General features: G+C 42.9%; 2 protein-coding genes across 2 annotated transcripts; one reads left to right on the forward strand and one right to left on the reverse strand.

Annotated features, from left to right (window-relative positions):
* The first annotated feature begins 537 nt into the window (after positions 1-537).
* Positions 538-2,776, forward strand: LOC121053910 (protein IQ-DOMAIN 14-like). The gene is made up of 2 exons (XM_040522426.1): positions 538-1,169; positions 1,264-2,776. Exons 1-2 carry the CDS (start codon positions 756-758, stop codon positions 2,308-2,310), a joined length of 1,461 nt encoding a protein of 486 aa, XP_040378360.1. The 5' UTR covers positions 538-755; the 3' UTR covers positions 2,311-2,776.
* Positions 2,777-6,240: 3,464 nt separating this feature from the next.
* LOC102712065 (serine/threonine-protein kinase Nek1-like) lies at positions 6,241-11,663 on the reverse strand. Its single transcript, XM_006650262.2, has 15 exons — positions 11,340-11,663; positions 10,221-10,328; positions 10,025-10,091; positions 9,713-9,778; positions 9,496-9,542; positions 9,354-9,399; positions 9,183-9,263; positions 9,008-9,050; positions 8,869-8,918; positions 8,711-8,792; positions 8,577-8,626; positions 8,222-8,295; positions 8,079-8,130; positions 7,553-7,990; positions 6,241-7,168 (listed from the first exon to the last, which is right to left on the reverse strand). Exons 2-15 carry the CDS (start codon positions 10,304-10,306, stop codon positions 6,596-6,598), a joined length of 1,755 nt encoding a protein of 584 aa, XP_006650325.1. The 5' UTR covers positions 10,307-10,328; positions 11,340-11,663; the 3' UTR covers positions 6,241-6,595.
* Between the last annotated feature and the right edge of the window lie 556 nt (positions 11,664-12,219).

Here is a 12,219-nt window from a genome sequence, read left to right on the forward strand (position 1 = left end):
AAGGAAAACGCTGAAAAGCTTACTAAACACATCCAGGCTTTTAGCATCTCTGCATTTGCTTTCGGTTCAAGATTCTGTGATCGCTTCTGAGTTACTATCACGCTCATCTTTTGGATTTTTGCTTTTACTTATAAGCCAAAATCTGAATTTTCAACCTTAAACTTAGTGTTGAATTTGATGTTTTTTCACTGAAGTTTATTTTATACCTTTAGCGATGCAGTATACTAACTGTCCTTAAAAATCTCTTCTCAAACAGGCAGCTATGCAGTATACTAACTGTCCTTAAATATCTCTTCTTTCAGCTTGATGAACACCACCAGGGCAAAGCACAGTTCACCAACAGCTAAAGCGATCTTGAAAAATTCTTTTGGATAGAACCAACTGCGTCAGCATCATCAGCAGCAGCGCGCGCGTCGCCGGTGCGAACAGAGCGCGCCAGGTCGACGAGATCGCGTTGCGCCACGAAAAGAAAAATTCCATTCCGTTACGCGCGGAAAAATTAATAAGTAATCGATGCTGTCCCAGCCAGCCATGGTGGCAATCGAGCGAGCAGGAGCAGCAGTTATTGCAGGCGAGTAATATATTCATTCGCCACCCCCTGCTGCATTGCACTGCACGTCCCAAGCTACGCCGATCGCACATGCATGGCGGGGCGACCGGATTGGCGGTTGCCTTCTCCGCTGCGAGCGCGAGATCGTGGTGCAGTCTAGTGGCGTTGTGGTGTGAGGAGGTGGAGCTTGCAGAGGGTGGAGGTCATGGGCAGGGCGGGTAGGTGGCTGCGAAGCTTCTTGCCGAGCAGAAAGGACAGGGCGAGGGCGGCGCCGGCGCCGGAGACGGAGACGGGGCATGTGGTGGCGGCGGCGGTGACGTCGACGCCGGCGTCGACGCCTGGGGCGAAGGAGAAGAGGAGGTGGAGCTTCCGGAGGCCGGCGGTGAAGGATGCTGCGGGCAATGGGCATGGGCAGCTCGGGTTCTTGGAGCCGCGGATAGACCCCGACCAGCACGCCGTCGCGGTGGCTATAGCCACGGCGGCGGCGGCCGAGGCTGCCGTGGCGGCCAAGCAGGCGGCCGCCGCCGCCTTCCGGCTGGCCGGGTCGAAGCGGGCCGTCGTCGTCGGCATTGAGGAGGCGGCGGCGATCAAGATCCAGTGCGTCTTCAGGTCCTACCTGGTGAGTGGTCTCTCGCCGCCGTCTTGCTTGCCTCGCCGCCGGGAGAAGTGCTTCGCGGTTTTGATGGTTTTTGCTTTGCTTCGCTCCGTCGCAGGCGAGGAAGGCGCTGTGCGCGCTGAGGGGGCTCGTGAAGCTTCAGGCGCTGGTGCGCGGCCACCTCGTGCGGCGGCAGGCCAGCAACACGCTGCGCTGCATGCAGGCGCTCGTCGCCGCCCAGCACCGCGCGCGCGCGGCGCGGCTCCGCCTCCTCGACGACGACAAGGAGAAGCCCCTCCGCACTCCGAGGATGACGCCCACCCGCCGCTCGCCGCACCACCCACGCTTCCGCCAGCAACAACTGGTACGGCACGAAGCGTTGTGTGTTAAAGCTTGGACGGGGCTAACCATGGCGTGCGAAATGCAGGAGGTTGAGGAGAACGTGAAGATCGTGGAGGTGGACACCGGCTACGGCGGCGGCGAGGCGCACTGCACGCCGAGGACGTCGCGGCGGAGCAGCTGCTACGCGACGCCGCTGTGCCGCACGCCGTCCAAGGTGGAGCTGTACCAGAAGGTGTCGCCGACGCCGTCGGCGCTGACGGACGCGAGCGCGCGGACGTACAGCGGCCGGTACGAGGACTTCTCCTTCTCCACGGCGCGGAACAGCCCGTGGCACCACTTCGCCTCCGACGCGCCGTGCAAGCCGCCGCCGCCGCCGCACCAGCACGAGAGCCAAGGCGGCGCCGGCGACCACCCGCTCTTCTTCCCCAACTACATGGCCAACACGGAGTCGTCGCGCGCCAAGGCGCGGTCGCAGAGCGCGCCGCGGCAGCGCGCGTCGGTGTCGTCGGCCAGCGAGGTGTCGTGGGAGAGGCAGCCGAGCGGCCGGCGCCGGGCGTCGCTCGAGGGCCAGGGCCACGCCTCCGCGCGCTCGCTGGCGGCGTTGCCCAAGTGCGGTGCCTCCGCCGCCGCCGCCATGGCGCGCGTCCAGCGGTGCCCGTCGCAGGTGAGCGCGCCGGCGTCGTGCCCGTGGGGCTCGAGGCTGCTGGACCCGTCGAGCGCGTCCCTCCACGACAGCGAGTGCGGGTCGACGAGCACCGTGCTGACCGCCGCCACCACCACCTACTGCTGGTCGCTGGCCACCGACAACGCCGCCATCGCGTGATGCTTTGCTTGCTACTGAACCTGCACTTTCTGCCACTGACGTTGCTTGCTACAGTAGAAGAAACTGAAACTGAAGCTGAAACTGAATTTTCTCTGTTGCTTCTACCTCTTATCTCTTTCTGTGTGCAATCTTTCTAGGGATCAGATGACACATTGGAGTTTGTATTTTTGCCAAGGAAACATAGCTAGCATCGACGTTCTCATGTGTTTTTGTACTGTGTTTTCAGCTGTACTAAGCCTGTAATCGTCGCGTGATGTCGTCCTAATCTGTCAGGTTCTTGTCACTGCAGACTGAACTGATGAAACCAGCAAGATGGAAGTATCATCAGTGTCTTTGTTGCTGCTGCTGAGTCTGCAGCATTTTTTTTGTTAACAATTGGGAGTGTACTTCTCATACGGATGCATTGGGGGGACTCTCTAATCTGTATTAACAATCCACGATCCTTTTTGGACTCGAGTGACGAGCACTGAAGAAAGATTTGCCTAGTTGAATGCGAATCATTATTCATTCAGATGGTTGGATTCAGACATGTACAGTCAGAGATTCAAGAGTGTTTACTTAAATTCGTTGCCTACTTGCCTTGCTAGTCTCAGGTTGTTGCCGGAAACGCAGCGTCAAACCCCAAATCGATTAGAAGTTAGTCAAACTAAACATTTAGCGAAGTATAAAAAGTTTAGAGCATGAGCAGCGGCTCATTTATCAAATACTCCATACTAAATAGAGGGTAAAAAACATATGGTCTAGCGGTTACTCCAACGCATCCATCGTTCGTATGGAGAGAGAACCGATTTCTTAAGTAGCATATGCTTAAAAAATAAATAGTTAGTACTCCCTTCACCCATTAATGTTTGTCGTTAGGACAAAGGATTAGAGTTAAAACAAAGCTATTTTGCTTGAAACGTCATATATTTATGACCGAAGATAGTATATATTAATAAAATATAGTTGAGTGTGATATAGAGAATGTAATACGAAAATTCGGATTGAGCGATGGTCATTCAAGTAGAGGTGGAAAACTAAATTCTTTATGGCCAGAGCACTTGTTTAATGAAAACATACTGTGTGCACACAAGCTTTTCGTGCACACACCAACTGACATTTGTAATAAAAAAAATATACATATACTTGTAATAATACTACACACCTATGTATAAAGTCATGTCATCAAATTTATTATAATTTCGCCCTAACAAAGAAAATAAAAAACTAGCAATTTTAAGACTATAGTCTATTTTTTGCTCTCTCCATATATAATGAATTAGAAAATCATACGTTGTATATAGGTGTAGTCCTATGGAAAGTATTTGCACAAAATTTTCTAGTTATTTTTATCATTTGTTAGTGCGCAATAAGTGTATATAGAACCCTGTTTGTATAGGCTATGTTTCCTCTGTGAGCTATGATGACAAACCGAACCATTTATTCTTGCAATTAGAGTGTGTCCAAAGATTATATGCGCGTTTGCATAGCTTGAGTCGTTGATTGGTTTAGTTTTTCTTAAGGTGTATATATCTTTTTTTTAGAACAGTATATATCTTATTTAGTGTAGCTAATCAGCATGGTATTGATCCATGGGATTTGTTTATGATAGATTATTAGGAAGGTAGAAGAAGCACGAAATCAAAAAAGCACAACTCATTTCCATGCAGGCCCTGGTCGGCCGCTACCGTAGATCTTGAAGTGTACCACATCACGGTAGCGCCGTACACGTGCTAATGGTACGGTTCAATTTATAATAAAAATAAGATATCATAAACTCTTTAAATGTAATTACATAAATCAAGTATTCAAAATTATTTGTCTATCAAGCATTTATTAATCTGATTAATTAAACTAACTCTGACAAAATAACAACGAACCACTAATTAATAGTGACTAATGTAGTTTTGCATAATTTATTATAAGTTGACACAGTTGCAAATACAAGTTTGCAAGTTTCAATGATAATCGTAGTATTTGCAAGGCCAAGTTTATACACAAATTTCAAAAACAGTGCAACAACAAATTACTAATTTCATAACCACTACGAGATCAAGTTCGCACGTTCACGTTCCATGTATAATTTCAATCAAATAGTTTATTTATATTATCTAATATCACCATAAAATTTAAATTTTATAAAACTAAATTTAATAAAAGCTAATGTATACAAATATGTTTTACATCCAATACAACATTTCGTCTTTTTATAATAAACGAAAATTTATTGATGTTTGTATAAATCAAATGAAAAGAACACTTGTGCAGCTCTCAAATATAACGTAATTTAAAGTCTAAATTTTTATGAGTTTAACAACATATTTTGTTTTCCTTTTACATTACATAAAAAGATATTTTAATCAAATACTAAGTGATCATATAATACCTAGAAAATACTTATCGCTCAAGTTTGTTTCAGTTTTAAAAAAAATATATGACAATATTTAACAAAGTAAAATTGCTAATGATGTTTTTATTGGTTGTGTTTTCTGTTCGCTATTATTAGGAGGTGCATATAATTTTCTCCGTAAATTTTTTCACTGGATTAAAGGAGTTTTAGTGGTATACTATAATATGGTTTCTTCTCAAAAATTTTCTATAGGTTTTGGAGAAGTTTTGTCATTGAGATGAATCAAAGGATGATTACCATAAGCCAATTGCTCAAGGAGGAGTGTTAAGAAATAAAATATATGGATAATCAATTAGCACATGTTAATTGAACCTATTATGGAGAGATACCTTTTCAGTAGCAAGATATGTTCGCACCTATCACGAAGAGACACCTCTTCACTAATGGGATATGTTCACACCATGTTCACACTCCTTCCCCCTCTATAAATAGTTGTAATCACCCTTGTACAAATGACTAATGGAATACATGAGTTCATCACTCTATTCTCTCTTTTTCTACTTTCTCTTCCTTCAATCTCTCACACTTTACTTTCTAACAGATTTCATCGGCTCCCTCTCCATGACAAATTTTGTCTACTATTTTTTGAGCTTACAATTATATTGTAAAATTCTAAAGAAAAAAGAACAATTATCACTCATATATCACAAAAACATAAAAAAACACTTATGGGGTCCTATTGTCCACCTCCTACCAATCCTCCATTTTTAGAAATTCTAAAGCTAATAAGGCTAACCAAATACTTTTGAGGTCTCCTACTCCAACAGAGCTATCACTGGAGTTGGAGTTTGGAGAATTAGAGTTAAAAGTTAGAATTTGGAAGCATACCAAACGGACTCTAAGTAGCACTGTCATACAACTTGAGAATCACATTGTATAGCTTAAGCCTTTAGAAAATTATTTTACATGCATGAGGATGGATTTCAGATTGTTCAACCACACTTTGCGTGTGATTTTTTGTCAAACCGGAGACCAATATGACAAGAACGTTGTCGTTTCTCATTGTCAACACTTCAAACCATAGAGGCGGAGACAGATGGTGGACCACCCAAAAAAATTCCAACTTAAATGAATATATATATATATATATATAATAAATATGAAAGAAAAATATCATTTATTAACATATACAAAATACACATTTGATTAATTTTATATTTTTATTATATTATATATATATAAAATATATATTATATGTCATATTTATAATAATTAAAAAATTATATAAGTTGGACCACCTAAATAAAAATAGTGAATACGCCACCGCTTCAAACAGCTGCTTAAGTCCTCGCGAAAAGAAGGAAAGAAAGCATCTGGTTCAGCAGTTGACCCCATGATTCGCAGATACCGTCCCAAAACCCAAACACAATCTGTAGCTTTCCCAATGTCAGACAGGCAAGATACCAGACGAGAACACGGAGACATTCACCTGGTACAAGTTCCTTGTCAGACTCTTCTCCTTGTTGCCTCCGTCACATCACATGGCCACTGTCTGAATTCCTACTTGGGAGACATCTAGGCAGGCAGCATAGCTTCAAGAACTCAAGATTACATGAAGAAGCGAACTGTTATTAGACACAGGTAGGATGAATCAACCAGCTGATTCTTCAGCCGGGTTTGGAATGCCAAAGTTACCTTTCAAGCACTAGATGGTTACATAGTTAGAAATATAAACTACCTGCTGGTCCACACTAAACTCCAGCTAGTACTGCTGCTACTTCCTTGTTAAATAGATGATCACTACTAACTCTTAATAAGCTGGGGGCAACACTGAGATGGTGTCACACTGTCAGCAACTAAACTAAAGGCCAGCAACCTCTTAGCCTTCCTGAGCTACATTTGCACATTGCAGAACGGATAATTCTGCTCATGCAATATAACAAAGGTGAGAGATGCTTACAACCCAGTCTCCTTGAAGCTCTTGGTGAGCCAGATGGCTGTCTCCCTGGGGGACACCTTCTCAGGGCCGAATGGCTTGAGCAACACCCCCAGCTCCTCATACCTCTCCTGCTGCAGCAGCTGGGCACTGAACTCCAGCAGCCCTTCCAGGGCCTCTGCACGCTGCTGGTACGACGACGTGTCGAACCGACGCTGCCTGGAGTCAGATGAACCGCGGCTTGAGGCCGCGGTGGCGTTACGGCCTGAAGAGTCGCTCCCGTTTTCTCCATCGATGTGGAATGCTTCAACCATGCACTTGTCCTTGGTGATTGAGTGATCGATGCACGGTGGTGGCGTTGTATGGCACAAGCCATCGGCAGAAGAATGTTTCTGGATTGTGAACAGTGGTTCTTCGTATGAGGCGAGTGGGAATTCAGCGATTCTGTCTATCCGAGGTGAATTCACAGACACGTCAGGGGATTCCAGATGATCAAGGATGCCGATACGCTTGGGTGTCTCGAATGCTGGCAATGGGAGGGATGCTCTTCGGGCGACTCGAGCGCTTCTATTGACTGGTGTTCTTGGAAGCAGCTAGAAAATGGAAATATAAGTTCAATGACTAAAAAATTCCTAAAGAAAACTACAGTAAAGTGATTTATTCTGTGAGGTTCAGTGCAAAAATGAAATGCAAGAAAATTAATGCACAACTAAAAGACAGACAATACATCTAGCAGTTCATTGAACAAAACTTTATTGAAATTTCTTCTATCTATTTATGCAAGTACTAGTTAGACCAAGGTTTGGTTAAAAGATGAACACAAAATGGATGTTAAATAAACACATTGCACTGAGCAAGTAGCGGAGTGCATTTAGCACATGCTCTAAATAGGTTTATAACTTACAACTTTTTTAAAGAAGAACTATACTCCTAACAATGCAAGTGCATTTAAAACATGTTAAATGTGTCACTCATACCTCACTATGATATACTCTGTTGTAAGATGCCTTTGCAGGTTCTAGCTGACTTGTGATTGTCTTGGTTGGAGTGCTCTTGGGAGTCTTGACAATAATTGATGTTCTTGTGGTTAAGGTTTTACTACTAACCTCTTCAACCAGACTATCATCAATAGATAAATCTTTGACACTCTGAGTAGTTGTGTAATCCTTGATACTCTGAATAGAGCTAATAAAGTTCCTTTCAGGAGAAGGTTTGCTGAAGGTCACAGTTCTCTCATTACCCAAAGAGTTTCTCCTGCCCTTACTTCTGCACATCGACTCAGTGGGAAATGTCATTTTCTTAACCTTGTCAATTGGAGACTGACGGGAAGGGATTATATTGCGAGCAGGAGAAGATTTCAAATGAACTTGCAGCACATATGGTTGGAGATGTGGATGCCTGAGTAGCTCAGCTGCCTGTAGAAAAAAAATGCAAAATTCCTATCAGATTAAAACATATGTGATTAGTAGCTGACATGGATATAAGAGAGTTATTGAGAATTACACTTGGCCTGTGTTCTGGACTTTTTCGTAGCATGCTCTTAATGAGTCCCCTACTGCATGATGAGAAAGCTTTCAGAGAAATGCCCGAGTAAATTTACAGGAGAAATTAAGAAGACGACCAAGTATTAACTCCTTGAAACTCACAATGCACCAGAATATCTTGTCGGCAATGGCGACACAATTGACTTGGTGATCTTACTGATAAGAGCTTGCATATCCTATTGGAAGATATGAGGAAACTAGAAACACTCAGTTAAGGTATAAATGTATCTCACAAATTAATTTGATAAAGAAAAGTATGCACTTGAAAGAGGCAATTAATACAAGACATGTTGTTCTGCTAATTAAGCTAACCACTCAAAAAAGGAAGATAAGCAGGAACTGAGTACAATAAGAAATATTAAAGCATATAGTAAGTCACATTTAATTAAGAAATCAACTTGCTTAATTCAATTGAATGATTACATGACCAGCTAATATAAGAAATCTCAAAACTTACGAAAGCTTTAAATGCAGGCCTTAGAGCAGTCATTTCATATATACAACATCCTGAAATAGAATTATTTAAGCATTACAAACCATGGGAGATATTTAACCGTGATTAGGTAATTTACATCAAACTGAAGCATTTACCTAGTGACCAAATATCAGATTTGCTACCATAAGGTATATCAGCAAGTAGTTCTGGGCACATATAACTTGGTGTTCCTACTACCTGCATGAGTAGAATAAGTTCCCACCACCAATATAATGGAATGTGCTCTATAAAAATGAACTTGTTAAGAACTAACAGAGGATGCCAGATCGTTAGAGGTCAATATTTTCGCAAGCCCAAAGTCACCTGCATGTATATTGAATGGAAATTAGGCTGTATCCAGAATTATGTAAACTCCTATGAAGCTTGCACTTGTATAATGGAAGGTGGCATACCTAGTCTTATACTTTGATCCCTAGTAAGAAAAATATTTGAGCACTGAAACAGACAAAAATAGCAACTTCAGAAAACGTGGTAGAATTCCCTTGCCAGCAGTAATATTTTAAACAAAAGGGTAACATTTCCAGGTTGCAAATGTGTCTGAGAGTCAAACATTGCAACACTACCCACCTTCACATCACGGTGAAGAATGTGATTTGCATGCAAATAGTCCAGGGCCATGAGGAGCTGCACAAGCCACTTGCAAAGCTTCTGTGACATGAGATAAAAAGTTGTGGTGAATGCCTTGCACCAAAGAACGAGTTAAATATGTTTAAATGGACACTAAAAAGTGAATTATACCTCCTCAGAGAAATAAGTGCCACTAGCTCTTTTAATAGCTTCAGCCCTGGACCAGAGAGAGTTCACATTAGCAACAAAACCAAAACTACTACCAAATTTGACAGTGGGAATGGCAAACATCACATTACAACACCATACATACATGTCTCCTCCTTCGCAGTACCCTATAATGATGCAAACATAGCAACCCTGAAATTGAAAAAGAAAATCCTAGTTAGACTTTTTGTAGATTCTCACATCAGTAAACACAGTGGCGTCTATAAGTAACGCTGATCCAGAACAACGTATCATCTTGCCCTTAGAAACCAAAGCTTATGTACTTGGTACATTGGTCTTTTTTCCTATTTATTTCTACAAACCTTGTCCACCCATGAATCCTTGTACTCCACGATGAATGGATTCCTCACCGTGGCAATGAGCTGCATCTGAATTCAAATTCAAGTTTTCTTAAGCATACAATAGGAAATAAAGTCTCTTAGTTCAGAGCAGTCCACATCAGAGAAGAATAGGATGAACAATAGTCCCTAAACAGCCAGGAACACTAATCATTGTGTACCAAGAGTTGACCTGCACAAGTCATTCTTGTGAACACAAGACAGTGTGTGTGAAATCATATCTAAGTACAAATATGATGAAAAGCTCGCATGCAAAGCAAAGTAGAAGTTGCTTACCTCCTGGTGGGCAGACCTGCGAGTGCGGTCTGTCTGCCTGGCAAGACGGATCTTTTTCAACACATACCTGCACAGCACAGTTCACAGGCTCCAAAAGATCAAGTTGGGTGCAAGATGCAGATACCAAAAGGTAGATATATTTTCTTTATTTTTTCATCTTGGACAAAGAGCAATGTGGTGGTGGTTCTAGTCTCACTTCTTCTTCTCCACCCTGTGCCTGACTAGCAGGGCAGAACCAAATGCTCCTTTACCGATCTGCTCCAGTACCTCGTACTGCTCCATGGTCTTGCTCTTTTGCAGCTGCCTGAAGAGAAATTAAGATAGTGTTGGCTAGCATTTTTATATATTTCTTTCAGGTAATGGAATATAAGAAATTTTCCAGTTGGACTGAAAGAGGGAAATGAACAGAGAAAAAAAGAGTCAACATGTGGACCTGACTTTGAAAGATTTACAGTGAAATGCCGACACATTTTCACCGCAGATAAAACGGTGCCAAATTTGCCGACAGCGAAGGGGGGAAAAAGAACTGAAGAAAGAAACACAGCGGCATGTGACACGAACGCGACACGACTTTAAGACAAAAATCGCCGACCAAGACGGGAGCTTTTCCTCTTCCCCGAAATGGAGCACTGGAGTCTGAACTCTGAACCCCTAATGCCAAGTCAAAGAACATATTGCGTTGCCAAACGTTGAAATCCAGCGGCGAAAGATGAAACTTTTCTTACAGCTCAGAATCAAAATCACGCAGCTCGAAGCTCAAGAGACAACAACATGGAGAAAATTCATAGAGCTCGCGAGCCGCAGGATAGGGGGAAAAAATCGGAGCTTTTACCTGTTCATCCGCCAAGAACACGGAGGAGGAGAGGATGCCGAACCATGGACACAATGCGGGCCTATAAATCCCAAGAGCAACACATAACCGCCAAGAATGAACCGCACGCGATACCAAAAACACGTCAAAAAGGGCGCGCGAAGCTATCCGAAACTCCAAAAGACCAATTCTGAAAAGAGAAAAAAAAAAGAAGGAAGAACAAAAGATGGGAGCTTTACCTGTTCATCCGCACGTCAAACCATGAACACAATGTGAGCCCAACAATCCCATGGGCACACCAAAACCACCACATATAGAATCCAAGAATCATAGCGTGTGGTACCAAAACCCAGAAAAAAAAAAGAAAATCAAATCCAAGCTTGCAAAATCAATGCCAACTGCTGCATGCAACCAAAACCACCAGCCCAGACCACTCGCCCCCAACTCCAACTCCAACCAATGCATTGGTGCGAGCTAACGGAAGAGGAAAAGAGAGCGGGGTACCAGTAAGGGAAGAGATCGAATGGCTCCCCTCACAGCCGCAGATCTCGCCGCATTTGATCGCTCAGACTACTGCTGCTGAGACAAAGGATGAAGAGGGGAGGAAAAGAATTCGGCGGCGGGGGCGCTGCGCGGCGCGAGGAGAGTTCAGACTTCAGAGTTCATTCAAACTCGAAGCTTTTTTGCGGGGTGCTTTTGAAACCCGCGAATTTTATACAAAACCACCGGGGACGTGGAGCCGTGGAGGAGAAAAGGCAGTGTATTTGGCGGAAAGAGAGAAGAAGGAGAAGAAGAAGGAGGAACAGGAAAGGGAGGGCAGGCCCTGTATGAGGGCGGTGATGGTGAGGTCAAATCAGTTCTGTTGTTTTCTTTTTGGATTGGATGGTAGTAGTAGACCTCATGCAGTCCAGTACTCCAGTGCAGTGCAGGTGATGGAGGCTTTGGGTACTCTGTTTTTTTTTTAGTAGTATTAACTTTGAATTATCCTATGACTAATAAAGTTTTATAAATAATTTGATCATTTAGAATCAAAACTGTGCCATTAGATTCTTAGTCGAAAGTGTTTTTACTTAGTAACTGGAATTCAAATATACACCATCCTCATTATTTGGCTTATGCTTATAAACTAAATTTGAATTTTTTTAATCTTAAATTTAAATAGGATTTTTGATGTATTTTTGTTGTAGTTTTTTTCAGCATTTGCTTTTGTAGATCGGTAAACACATATATAAAATTCTATTCATAAATTATTTTATATTTAAAAAATATGCCATTTAATTTTTCTTGGAAAAGCCAAGTGATAACCCCTCTCTCTGTCAAAAAGACTTTATTTTTATCTGGTTCATTTATCCCACAAAAATTCATATTTTAAACAATTAATACA

Source organism: Oryza brachyantha, chromosome 3 (genome assembly GCF_000231095.2).
Source record: "Oryza brachyantha chromosome 3, ObraRS2, whole genome shotgun sequence".
Taxonomy (NCBI): Eukaryota; Viridiplantae; Streptophyta; class Magnoliopsida; order Poales; family Poaceae; genus Oryza; species Oryza brachyantha.

Coding starts and splice junctions, on each gene's coding strand:
- LOC102712065 (XM_006650262.2), bottom strand. CDS start 10,306: ATGGAGCAGTACGAGGTACTGGAGCAGATCGGTAAAGGAGCATTTGGT. Junction 8,919..9,007: donor GGATCAAAGTATAAGACTAG/GTATGCCACCTT, acceptor ATATACATGCAG/GTGACTTTGGGCTTGCGAAA. Junction 8,296..8,576: donor GGCCTGCATTTAAAGCTTTC/GTAAGTTTTGAG, acceptor ATCTTCCAATAG/GATATGCAAGCTCTTATCAG.
- LOC121053910 (XM_040522426.1), top strand. CDS start 756: ATGGGCAGGGCGGGTAGGTGGCTGCGAAGCTTCTTGCCGAGCAGAAAG. Junction 1,170..1,263: donor GCGTCTTCAGGTCCTACCTG/GTGAGTGGTCTC, acceptor GCTCCGTCGCAG/GCGAGGAAGGCGCTGTGCGC.